Genomic DNA, 14090 nt, shown 5'->3' with positions numbered 1-14090 from the left:
TCTCTCTATTCCCAATACCTATCACAACACTGGATGCTTAATAAACGTGTGCTTCTCTGAAATCAACTAAACTTGAACTCCATGTTTCCAACTGCCTTTGGGACAGTTTGACCTGGATGCTCACCTAGCACATCAAAATCAATATTTCTAAAAATGAACATGCTATCTTACCCCCCAAAACCTGTTGTCTTCCTTGCTTCTCCATCATGACACCATGAGGCACTCGTCACCAATCTCCCCATCTTTCTCCTTCCCAGTCATCCCACCCTTCCATTCCCACTGCCTTTAGCATTGTTCAAACATTTATTTTCCCTCATTTAGACTAATACAACAGCCTCCTAATGACATCTTTGCCAACGGTGCAGCCTACACAGCTATGCAAAATTAATATTCCTCATTCTGTCACTCCTAAATTCAACTGGCTCCCCACTGTCTACAGAATCAAATCTCACTCTTATGTACCGGATTTCTACAGCCCAGCACCTACTGGACATCTCCATTTTGATATCCCAAAAGGTCTTAAATGTTACAGTCCCAAACTGATCTCATTTTCTTTCAACTAAACCTCCTTCTGTATTTCCCATCTTCATAAACATATGTCACCCACCAGTCACCCAAACCACAAATCTAGAAGATGACCCAGGCTGCTACTTCTCCGTCAACCCCAATTACAACCTAACATCAAGTCTTCTTGGTCTCATCCTCTGCTTATCTCATGTGTACCCTCCATCCTCCACCACATCACCAGTGCTTTACTACGATCCCAGTGTGTCCCACCTGCAAGTCTACCTCAGCAGGTCTCCATGCCCACTGTTTCATTCCCCTTCGGTCCATTTGCCACATCACTGCAGTAATCTTCCCAATGTGCAAATGTGGTCATGCTGTGCTCTTGACTGAAATGTATCAGTAGCTCCCCGATGCCTTCACATCCTGATGCTGACTACTGCTCCAGCTCTCCATTTTCCTTCTACCCCAACCTTCACTGAACACGGGACTTCTCACTGTCCCCTGATTGTACCACCACGTTTCCTTAGAACCAGCCTCAGAACCACAGCATTCCCTGCCTAAAACATCCATCATCCCACCTGCTGTCTTTACCTGGAAAACTCATTCTCATCCTCCATTCCCATCCAGTCTAGGGAGCTTACTGTGATCCTACCTATCTGAATGAGGTGACTCATATATGTCTTTCCAAAGCACTCTGTGCTTAGTGCTGTCCTAAGACTTTGACATTCCAATTACCATCTCACATGTCTATCTCTTTAACTAGATTCAGGGTTTCCCATGGGATATTTTTCATCTCTGTATTCTAGTACTTAGAACAATACTTGACAAATAATAGGTATTTTAATACGTTTTACAAAAGAATAAATTGCCTCCCATTTGGAGAATCCCCCACTGACATGTGGAGTAGCAATATTATCTAGTCTACTAGATAGTTTTTCCACATAGGACTTGTTTTGTATTTTATGTGACTCTGAAACCCGTATCACTTAGTAACAAACCGTGTGATTATGAAAGGTGTACTCTGTGCTCCTTCAGCTTGTTATTTCATAGAAGACAAGGACTGCAGCTTCTGATATCCTCCATCAAGGACTTACCCCAGGGTCCTAGAAAGTATTTAGTTAGCACGTGTCTGTGAAAATGAGATAAGCCAACATGCTCTACCTAATCAATATACAATTCAGATCAAGTAGAATTCTGGGGTGGAGAAGGAAGATATGATTTAAAAGCTTAATTCCTAAACAACTAACATGCTTTTTTATTTTCTGAAATATTGACTTGCAGTGTCCCTCCTCTAGTAGGTAATTGATCAATGTGTTTCAAAGGACTGTTGAATAGCATCCTCAAAACTATTTTGAAACTACCAGAACATAAATTGCATTAAGAAGTTATAACTGTCACTGCTTGAGATCTGAAACTCTATTCTAATGATATTTATGAAAAGCCACAATCTCATGATCAGGGATCCAAGATAAATGTAACTGTGCTTTAAATTGCAATGTTTCTAACAAATTATTTCTACAGTTCAATCTTCCCAGTGTAGTGTTTGTAGATTTTACATTGTATTTACCCTGAGAAGTGAACAAAAATCTTAAAGTATTAGGTTTTGTAGTGACTAATTTTCATTCAGAATCTATACCCACAACTTTAATTGAACTAGGAGGTTTTATATGGTTTAACGGCAAATCTGGTACTTATGTCAGAAGCACTAGCATTTATATCACCTTTGAGTTTTGCAGTTTAGGATGTGCTGCCTTTTTAAAAACTATCTTATAAAACCACCATCAAAAATGGGGTTTGTTCTTTAAATAAATAGCAGGAGAATTCTCTCCCTCTGTGTCCCCGCATATGGCTGTATTTTACAGTTTCCACCTTCCTTTTTCCACATTTCCCAACGCCTGGTTCTGAACTCTCATTATTTTATTCTTGTTTCCCAAGATTTCCCTCCCCACAACCTTCAAATTAACGTGAGGCACCTGTGTTTCAGAACCTGCACCAACTCTCTCAGAAATCACAACTTCAGCAGGAAACTATGATGAAACCGGACCAAGCGAGAAAAGGAAATAGGAAACAGATTGCAATAATACCACGCAGCCCAGAAGGAAGCCTCAAATTAAAGGGCGTTTGGGGAAATAGATGATACAAAAGGAGTATTTGAGGAATTCTTGGAAAAGATGCAAGAAAGACTTAGCGAATCTGATGTTCACAAGTGCTCACAGTATTAAATCAGGTATAATAATATCCTTATGATAAATGATTGATTCTATAAAGTCACATTTAAGAATTAGAGTGATATTCTACTTAATTTTTTTTAACATCTTTATTGGAGTATAACTGCTTTACAATGGTGTGTTAGTTTCTGCTTTACAACAAAATGAATCAGTTACATATATACGTATGTTCCCATATCTCTTCCCTCTTGCGTCTCCCTCCCTCCCACCCTCCCTATCCCACCCCTCCAGGCGGTCACAAAGCACCGAGCTGATCTCCCTGTGCTATGCAGCTGCTTCCCACTAGCTATCTACCTTACGTTTGGTAGTGTATATATGTCCATGCCTCTACTTAATTTTTTAAAATCCTACACTAACTTGAAATGCCTCTTCCTTTACCAGAACATTATTTAAACTGGCAAATAAAGAGCTAGGCATTTTCAGTTCCTTTGTGACTACCTTTAAATAGAAGTTATTACTCATTTTGTATTCTCCAAGCATCAAAATCATGTTTGTTTTATGAAAAAAGTGCACTTCTTCACAGACTCCCAGCATCATAGGTTTTAAAAATCTTTAAAATGGCTTAGATAATGTCACAATGTATTTAAGTGGTGGACACATAAACCCATATTACAGGAGAATGGAAGGCAGGAAAATATTGGACGATAGAACAAATATAGAATTTTGAGCTCAGTTCTTTTGATAGCTTTATTTTGTAAGATCCCAAGGAGAGAAAAATCAAGTTCAATATCACTGCTTTCACTGCATCCACTTGGAAAGGAATGGCACTTATATCAACTGGAGGTAATCTTGCTTTTCAACATCCATCTCACTTCATCTTTATGTCTGTATGGCAACGAATATTTTAAAATATACATGTTTATTTATTTCTCCCCTACTCGACTCTACATACCTGGTGCATACTCAGTAAATATCTCTTGAATAAACCGTAAGGTCTCTAAAGGCAGTCTCTACATCTCACTCATCCCAGCACCAAGTAGCTTCATTGTAAATACATACTTTTGCTGATTAATCTCATTTCATCATTACGGAATGCATCCCTGTAACCTACAAATGGATATAATTACCACCATCTTATAGGTGAAGAAAGAGGAACAGCAACATGATACTCAGTAGCTATTTTATATGTTCCCATGTTCCCACCTTTCTGAATTAAATAAAATTGCTCTAAATCAAACTTGTTCTCAGGACTGGATTTGACAGGGTTATTTTTGAAATGTCTGTTTGTTATTTCTATATTATTGTCTGGGTTTTTTTCCAAACTCCCTGCAGACACAACAAGAAGACCTAATGATCCCATTTCCACAGTGATGGAATGGATTGGAGTACGAGAGGGTATCTCCACCTTTAGGGTATAACCATAATATAAAATGCTTTTATTCATTCAACACATCCCTGGAGCACTTACCACATACAAAACATGGATAAAAGGTATGGGCTAGATCAATTTTTTTGTGAGTAGTTTCTCATGGTATTCTAATGAAAATTTAATTAAAGTACAAAAAAGTTACAACCCAAAATAAAGCCCCTGGCAGGATATCTATTCTGAGATGTAGATCAGTTTAATAGCTACATGTGCTATTTTCACCCAATTTTATTATGAAGCTCATGAAGACTTTTGGAAGTCACATTTTCTCTGGTTTAAAAAAAATCATATTTGGGGACATTCTTCAGGGCACCCGGGCATCTGTAATACAGTGTGCAGATGCTAATATAATGAAGACATGAGAGAGAGAGAGAGAGAAAGAGAGAGGGAGGGAGAGGGGGAGGAAGGGAGGAAGCATGCATAGTCATTAGACTGCAGTAGTTACTATATCAGTCAAATCTGATTTTGATTCCTATTTGGGCTACAGATAATGTCATTTCTTAAATAAGCTGCTTCACTCAAAAGATCCTTCAAATATTAAGAAGTGTTGACATCTGGGGATGAAGTCTACTTCTTCTCCAAAACCTTTTTAGCGTAAAGATCTATAAAAAGTTGCCAGTTCGAATTCCCTGAAGACTTTTTATTCACTGTTCATGAGCAGACGCTGCCCGAATACCTGGGGGGACACTTTCCTAACTAGCTAGTCCAAATTCCAGGTAACCAAAAAGTTATGCACTGTTACTGTAAAATGGGTTGACTACTTATTTTTACCTAAATAAATAATTAGGGTAGACTATGTAGGAGAGAGAAGTTTCCAAAAGGTCAATAATATATCCAAAGGGACAACCTATTTCCAATGGGACAGTCATCCAACCACACTGGCTGTGTCCATTAGAGAAGAAAAATCAGCCTTTAACATATTGGCATGGGCTTCCCTGGTGGCGCAGTGGTTGAGAGTCCGCCTGCCGATGCAGGGGACACGGGTTCGTGCCCCGGTCGGGGAAGATCCCACATGCTGCGGAGCAGCTGGGCCCGTGAGCCATGGCCACTGAGCCCGTGCATCCGGAGCCTGTGCTCCGCAACGGGAGAGGCCACAACAGTGAGAGGTCTGCGTACCGCAAAAAAAAAAAAACAAAAACAAAACATATTGGCATGAAGGCCAAGTGCTCAATATGGCAAATTTTACATTTATATCCATGTTCACATTATTCATTAGATGGTCAGAGTGTACAAAGAAGTTACATGTGTAAACGCTGAGAGTCTCTCTGTTTTTCAGACTTTCTAATAATATGTGGATGTGGATGTGTATAGAGCGGCCTACAGCAAAGAAACTAGGCAAGAAGGGAGACAGCCCCAGCGGTGAGAGTAAAAAATACTGAACCTCATCTCATCTCAGCCCTGCCATGGTTTCCGCAGCTCTGCCAATTCCCTCCCAACACGGCCTGATTCTGTGAAGTCTGATATGAAAGAAAATGCGCCGGAGGAAGTGGATGTGTATACGCTGAATGATGCTTCAGTTTTTCCATTCCTTTCCACAGCCACTGCTATAATGAAAGGATTTATCATCTGATGAAGATAATGATGATGGTAATAATAATGGCAGACATGGTGGTGTAGCCAGTTAGGCTCTGGGTTGGGAAATGTTAAGGCCTATTCTCTGTAACACTAACTCAGACTAGTATCGACAATCACGATCATGATTCAGAGTGAGTACTTAACTCATGTTTCCACTCTTTTATTGGAAGGGGAACTAGGAGAGGTGAGAATCACTAACTGGGGGTCCCCTGAACTACCAATCCTAGGGGTGATAAGTCTGGAAGGTATTAAGGATGAGGGACAGTCATAGCAACAGTATCCAAAGATGACACTGCCTATTGCTCTAAATACACAGAAAACACTGGTTACTTATTAAGCTCTTCTTTGGAAATGATGTAAACTCTCACAGCCATGCATTACAGATGCAAGAACATGCACAGTTCAGAACAGCACTATCTTGGTGTCAGATGACTCTGCTCATAGACCTGGCCCACTGAATGGAAAAGACAGAACCAAGAAACAACTCCACTTCCGGTAGACGGCTGAACAAGCAATCAAACGTGAATTGTAATTTTGGGTCTTTGATGGGTCTACCATTGGGCAGTGTGGTTTAAATTCCGTAACTACATTTTAAGCACCTACTATTTTTTGAAGCACTGTGCCAGTCATCCGCAGGGGTACAAAACTTAGCAATTCATGTATGGTACTCGCCATCAAGGAGTTACAACTTAAGACTGCACAGCAAACAAATATACATAGCGTATTCTGCCTTGTTATTCAGATATCAGTCAAAATGAAAGGAGAATGACCAACGAAAATTCAAAGTGTAATTCTTCAGGGAGGAGACAGGGAGAAATCAGTAAGGCTGCATTGAAAAGGACACGGCATTTGAGATGAGTCTTGAAGGACGTGTGTGATGTTGAGCATTCAACAATGTTCAGTGGGTAATGTTGGGGCAGGAAGTTCATTCTAAGCAGGAGGTACAACATGAGATAGGTGTAGGGACTAGAGAACAATTCAGTTTAGCAGGTCAAGGTGTAGACCTAGAAGAGTCATGAAAAGAAAATGTTGGGATACAGGACTGTCACCATGGAAACCTTGACTATCAAGCTAAGAAAACAGTATTTTTAGTTCCATAAGTAATGGCAAGGATTTTGCATACAAAGAGAAGGACCTGACTCAAATCAGGTTTTAGTAAATTTATTTGGTTGTGAGCTGGGAGTGGCACTCAGTGCAAATAGGAGACAGCCATGACGGCCTGGGAAATAATATAATCTTGAGTGATGCAATGGGAGTTGGAGGGGGGAGCTGGACATAAAAGCTAGAAGAGAATCAGAAGAGAATTAGTAAGGCTTGGTGACTGATTCCACGTGGAAGGGGAGGAAAGAATCAAGGTAGGAAGTACCATACAGGAGGAAACACTTTGCTTTATTTTATAACTGCACACCTCAGAAAATGATGTCACCATTATCAAAATTTGGACAAGAAATTATTCTTAGAGGAGAGGATATGTCTTTTCTGACATACTGATTTCGAGGCGCTGGTAAAACTTGCTCATAGGTCTGACCAACAGGGCATGGAAACGTCCATCTGGTAATGTGGAAAGGGGTTGGGCCAGAGCTATAGACTAAGGAGTCCTCTGCATCCAGGTAAGATGCATCGAAACCACAATTAGATTAGGGAGGGAGGAGAGAGAGAGAAGAGAATGAAGAAAGAACTTTGTGCAAAGTTGCACAAAATGAGCAAAGGAAGAAATAAGGGTCAGAAAATGAGGTGTGAGAGAAGTAGGAGGAAGGAGAATAATGCAGTGTCACAAAATGCAAGGGAGGAGACTTCATTCAACAAATATCTGTTATTGAGCAAATATTGTATGTCAGGCTTCAGGCCAGATGCTGGGACACAGTGGTGGGCACAACACAACGGCTCTGCTCTCAGGGTTCACCGTCTTCTAAGGAGGGTGGATAAACAGCATGAAGGATTGCAGTGAGTTCAGGACAATGTGAATGGAGAAAAGACCACTAGGGCTTTTAAGCAATGAACAGTTGTGAAAAAGAAGTGAGTGATTTAATGCCCAAGGGTGAATAAATGTGTAGTGGCAGATGTAGTTACATAACTTTAAAATATTTTTAAGGATGGTAAAGGCCCATTGAACAAATTAAAAATTCATTTTCCCTCCTTACCTCCATTTCTCCTTCTCTCTCTCTCTCTCTCTCTCACACTCACACACACACACACACACACACACACACACACACACTCTTTAATCTGCTTGAAAGTCCCTAAGAAGGGAGGTTATTAAGTAAGCAAGCGCACTCTGCAATGAAATATTGCAAAGCAATATTATCCATATGTCCTAGAAAACCAGAGAGGACAAGAAAAACAAATAAATGGACAAAAAAAGATTAAGAAGGACCATAAACTTTAAGCCCAGAAATAGACCTTCAAAAGATTCAGCTACTATCTGGTCTACGATTCCACAGAAATCTTGCACACATGTTTGATATTGCATGGATCATTAATTTCCAAACCATCTATAGCCCTATTTTATGAAACTCTGCATAAGCATTGGCCAGAAAAAAAAAAAGTGGAGCAAGGGGAAGAGGGTTGTTGAATTTTAACACTTCACCATATCATTTGATTAGAACCTTCTTACATCCAACAACACAGAGAAAACAGAATAATGCCTTGTGCCATAAAAAGCTTCTTCTCCTTGGTTCAGAATAAATAGGCTTTTCACTACTACCCTTGTGGAATTACTACTCCGAGTTTGCCTTATCCTTAATAAACCCCAAACTTAAGCTGGAGCCATGATACATCCATCACACAATACAAAAATGAAGAGGATTATTCACTGCACTATTGTTGATTCCCAGACTCAGGAGCTTCCCAGGTGAAATTTGATACTGGGCCCCATACACAGAGGACAGAAAGAGACCAAAGAAAGAGGTGGACCACTCCAGATCGGCTGGTGGCAGGCTCACTAAGCAAGTGACCTTAAATACAAGGCTTGTCTTGGGCAAAGCAAGACGAGGAGATCTCCACACCTGCCCACCAGATTCTTAAAGGTTTATATAGAGGCTTTAAGTAGGTTCAGTCACGTATACCACCCAGATGATCTCAACAAGTTACTCTCTCAAGGCTGTGTCCTTGAAAATGGCTTGGGCTGTGAGAAGAGTGGGCAGAACGTACATTCCAAGGACAGGGGACTGGGGGAGGGGCCTCTGATTACCCAGGTCCAGCTCTGGGTCAATTTGCGGGCCACGCCCACTCTACTACCTCCTCCAGCAACTGCCGAAACACCCACTTCCCTCCCCACTTTTAGCTGTAGACTACATCACGTAACACCTGCCATCCCTACGTTACAGGGCACAAATGAAGGACACCGATGAACAGTTTTATGGGGCTATTTCCTCTGACCTTCTTTCTGATTCTCTTTCAAGTACACCAGTGAATTGGTATCTCCCTCTCCACCAGTAGCAGGATTATGTTTGATTTTACAGCAGGGGAGCAAAATAATGGGAGTGGACAATGACATGAAAAATATATTTGGGGCAAGCTTTTGGGTTAATGTGGAAGCTGATGAGAGGGAGGGTAAAAGTGGGCAGTATGATTCCGAAGAAAGCTTCTCTACTTGTATGAAGTCACTGACAAGCGCCCACTTTCTGTTCTGCGCAGTATTAAGTGTCAACTACAGTGACTTAGAAGTGGTATTAATCAGTTAGCATATTAAACGTATTACCTGTTGAAAAGGGTGAGGAATGCGCTTTTATTAGTTATTTTATTTTCAACTTTTAGCAACGCAACACAACCCTGCTCCCATCTGTCCTGCATTTCCCTCCCTACTTTCACTTTAGTGTAGTTTTCACCTGTGTTTCTCAACAAACTGTTTTTCACAGTATTCTGGCTCTAGAGTCAGGTCATAAAACACACACACACACACACACCACACACACACACACACACACACACACACACACACTTCTCCAACTCCTGATTTCCCTCTCATCTTCATACATTCCTCTCAGTCTGATCCTCCAGTTAAATTTTGTTTAAATTTCAATTAAATCATTTTATAAACCTCCATCCAAGAGGCACATATTCAAGAGAAAAGCATCATGGTCACATAAGAAGTTATGCTAATGTCCCACTTATTTGAAAGGAAACAAGAGGTCAGGGACTACTGTTTTAAAACAAGAATTGAAACTAGAGTTGAAACCTTCAAAAATGACACTTTTCTTGTCCCAGGATTGTCAAGACTACCCTATATTTGAGCACAAATCACCAACGTACTAAAGCTTATGTTTGCTGAAAATAATATAGACTACATATCTGGGGATCATTCTCTAATATAAACTTGAAACAATTACACTAAGAACAAAAAAAAAGGTGCTTAAGAAAGGTGCTTCAAACATTTTTTTTTCTTTTTTCTTCTATAACAATTAACTCTAAAAACGTGCGAGTACAATTCAAGAAACAGGTGTCAAATCAATTCAAGCCAGAAAACACTTCCCTTTTGGTCCACCTGAGCCAAGATATAAATCAATATCTTTCTATTCTCCAAAGGAACAATGAACACATGTTGATTCTAGAGATGGTACTGAAAGTTATTTTTAATACATCATACTCCCCAGATGTGATTTCATCTTTCTCATTTTATCCAGTAGAGATTATGGTCACCTATGGCACTGTGAATAGACCAGACGTGCTGATTCAATCCCCATCTGGCCAATTAAAGACTAGGCCCAAGCCAAAAAGCTGTTATCGCTGAGCGGCCGGACGATGCAAGCCACCCAGTTGCCCGGACTTATGATCCTACAACCCTCTCTATCTTTGAGTACCTACTATTGCCTTGTGCATGAGTAAGTCCCTGAAAGGATAGCTAGCTCCCTACCCTATTCTGAGTCAAAGGAACTGCAAAGACAGAGAGCCTATGAACTCAGCAACTACTGAGCGCTCTACACTTAAACTGCCATTCTGAAAAATTCAGTCTCTTCAAGATTATGAGTATCGCTCATAAAATATATCCTAGACATACTTAGTTTGCAATGAGTGGCAGCTATCGTCACAAGGAAGACCTAAACGAAACATCATTACAAGTCAAATTTGGGGCTTTAAAGGTGACCGTCATATTATTTTTTCTAGCCTACAAGGACATTTTCTTTAAAATTTCACATACTAAGAAGACTAGAGTCCTCCCAGTTACAATCACCTGAACTAATGGAGGGAAGGGAAGAAAGGGAATGTGTCCAAATCTCAATGTCCATAAATTAGGGTGATGGACTCAAGTTGAAGTGGCCCCATTTCCCTGGATATAAACAGGTAGAATGTGGAAATGCCTCTTTCCTTGCAACTTTACATCAAGTGCAAGTTTTTCATAGCCATATGTGACTCCTCATCTTATATAATCTGGGAAATGTCCGGCTTTCAATCACTCTCAGGTTCCCTACAACACCCTTCATTCGATTTACGGCTCCTCTAAAAAACTATACACATTGAAGCTATCTAAAAACAAATCGATTCAACCGAAGAGGCTTTATTGGGTTGAGGGGGGTGGGAGATACCGTCCCGTATTTCGCTACGGATACCACTAAACTGATCAAAATGTGCCCTTTCCCTGCTTTCGCAGAATGCACAAAACTCTGAAACCAAGCTCCTTGCACAGAGTGCCCAGTACCTTTCCAAGGCTGTACTATGTATAAATTATTTCCAAGGGCCACTGAGGACCATTTTCTCTGAACACACCAAACTGAAGCTGGCAAAAACAAGACATAAACGGTTCTGCTGAAGCATCTGACCTGGGAAACATTCCGCCTGTATATTACCAGGGGACCAAAACAGAGTTTTAATGAAGAAATGTTTGGGAGCATAAAGGCAACGTGGAGGGAGAGGATCAATACTATTTCAGCTCATTTATCCCCAGGTGTTAGAAGAAGGAAGTGTGTGGTCTAAAGTCACCTGGCAGATGCACCAACAACATGGGAAATTTTCAGAGAAGGCAAAAGTAGGCACAGGATCGCAGGGGACCCCGCCACCGGCGAGTTTCACACACACTTCAAACACCTCTTCTTCCCCGACCTGGACCTCGCATGCACCCCCTCTCCTTCGCACCCCCATTCCCGCCGCTGCCGCCTCCCCTTCCCAGTCCCACCCCGGTGACTGTTTCTCATGCAGCAGAGGCAACAAGCGTCCCCAGCCCGGGAAGGGATCCCCGTCTGAGCTTGCAAGGGAAGGAGGGTAGAAGCGGGCGCCCGCTCCAATGCTTATTGCATCCTACCGCCTGTGGAGCTCGCCTCCTCCAGCTGAGCCGAGATGCTTTCCACCCTCCTCACATTCATCTTTGGGGACGCGGGGTGCAGGAGCGGGACTCGGGAGTCAACCGGCCCAGGGGTGTCTGGAGATGGGTCTAGCACCAGAGCGCCCTCGCCGCTCAGCCCGGGGGCGTCCGCCGCGCTGGGAGAGAGAGAGGCGACGGCAGCGGCGGCGGCTGCGAAGCGCGCGGAGCGGGGTGCAGGTGCGGGCGGAGGCCGGAGGGGGGCGCCGGGGGCGCTGCGCGGAGCTGGGCGGCGGGGGCGCGCGGGCGGCGGGCTGGAAGCGGGAGCCGCCAACCGAGAGCCCGGGAGCGAGGCGCCCCTCCCCTCTCCCGCTCCGCGCGCCGCCTCTGCCACCTGCGGCCGAGTCACCGGATGGGGGAGGGGGTGCTGGCGCGGGGGTCTGGCCACCGAGTAGCCAGACCCTAAGGAGACCGGAGGCGACTCCGAGAGTTGCCAGCGGGTTGTGAGCGGCGCCTCCCGGACCCCTTCTTGGTGCGCGCAGCGCCGGCTCTGCAGAGGGGCTCGAGGGCACCGCGCCTTCGCAGAGAACGCGCTGCCGGATCCCCCAGGGGCTCCAAGTCAAGGCTAGAGCTCGCGATGTTGCTGCGCAAAGTTAGGCTGAATTCGAAGGACACCAGATGGGAAGAGCAAGGAGATGCCTTCTCCAGAACCGGGCAGAGCGCCAGAAAGTCCTGGAACTCCTAGACTGGAAACTTTCCCAATTGAAGTTAGAACCAGTCATGCGACTTGGCTAGGTGTTGGGAAAGGCAAGGCAGGCTCTTCCCACCCAGGGGCGCGGGCAAGGCCGAGATGAGAATGGCACGTTGGAGACAGGGAGTGGAGGAGACTGGGGAGGAGTTTCGGACAAGCATCCATAGGGAAGGTTTCACTTGAGGGCTCCTTGGCAGCTCTGCGGGGAGGTGGCGCTCACCGCCCCGGGGAGTTCATCACGCAGTGTCACTTGCCCTCTTAAGCAAACCAAGGCCAGGGATGTTTGGGAAGATAAAGACAAATCAATAAACCACTTGTAGCCACGGTTGCTACTTGAGAAAACCAAAATCAAAATGCTGATTTCTGTGTCCCCAAAAGTCAAGGGCATGAAGCATCTTTTGAGAAGAAAGGTCAAGTTGACCAGTTCTCTGGGCTAACTGAAATAAAATTCCCTCCCACTCTCAACTGGCCATGATTTGGGTGGAAGCCATTTATGATTTTTTTTTTGCAAAATCACCTGCTCTTCCTGTGCAGCACCCACACCCACCCTTAGACAATTTCACCAGCTGAAATCGTGCCCCTTACTCCGAGACTGTCTCAACTGCACGTTCTCGTCCTTCTTCCCACCCCCAACCCCTGGAGAGACAAACTTGATCTCTTGCGATGCCTCTGACTTTCGTTTCAGTTCATGGTTAACGGGAGTGGTACTGACACCACCATTACCTGCGTTCAAGTCTACTGCTTACTAATTGTGTGACCTGGTGCAAATTATTTACATCAGTTGTAACAACGGGATAATAACAGCGCCTATTTTATTGGTCTTTTGTGAGGATTTAAGGGAATCGGTGGATGAAAAGGGCTTAGGGCAGTGCCTGGCACACGGGAATCTCTAATTCTGCAGAAACTCTTTCCAGAAACCACTCTCACAACTTTTACTCTACAGATGATCACTAACACCTGTCCAGCTCTAAATTCCATCATTTTCTATCAGATAGCTTCCAAAGCTGTGTTGATTTGGGTCCAGCAGACTGGGTCAGAATCCCAGTTCCAAGTGATACTAGTGGTGTGTCCAAGGGCTAATAGCCTCCCTTTCTCATCTCTAAAATGTAGAAAGTAAAGGTGCCTGCTTCCATGAACTGTTGGAGAGATTAAATGAAGCAACATCTGTGAAGTGTTTAGAAAGGTTCTTGGCACGTGGGTAGAGTTCAGTAAGAGCTGCCACTATTATCACTATCCTGATACTTACCTATCATCATTATCATCACCTTATTTTGTCATGATGAACTCAAAGGAGAAAAGGCATCACCGCCTTTTCCACGACAAATATACCCAACCTTCCCTCACAGTGTGGGAAGTAATATACAACTCCACTTCCATCTGCAAAATACATAGAATACTTTGTTGGACCAACCCACTTTTCAAATTTTAGCC

At 43.2% G+C, this 14090-nt stretch overlaps 1 protein-coding gene across 2 annotated transcripts in view; it reads right to left on the bottom strand.

Annotated features, from left to right (window-relative positions):
• Positions 1-12142, bottom strand: part of KCNIP4 (potassium voltage-gated channel interacting protein 4) — a 1181969-nt gene extending 1169827 nt beyond the window's left edge. The window contains exon 1 of one of the 2 annotated variants that reach the window (XM_029234907.1): positions 11912-12142. In XM_029234907.1, coding sequence (XP_029090740.1) covers positions 11912-11972 — 61 coding nt within the window. In that variant the 5' untranslated portion in view covers positions 11973-12142. The remainder of the gene's footprint in view (positions 1-11911) is intronic. The other variant, XM_029234911.1, reaches the window with a different exon arrangement.
• Positions 12143-14090: the final 1948 nt, after the last annotated feature.

Source organism: Monodon monoceros, unplaced genomic scaffold (genome assembly GCF_005190385.1).
Source record: "Monodon monoceros isolate NGI ecotype Baffin Bay Population unplaced genomic scaffold, NGI_Narwhal_1 Super_Scaffold_20, whole genome shotgun sequence".
Taxonomy (NCBI): Eukaryota; Metazoa; Chordata; class Mammalia; order Artiodactyla; family Monodontidae; genus Monodon; species Monodon monoceros.
This window is presented reverse-complemented; position numbering and strand designations above follow the sequence as displayed.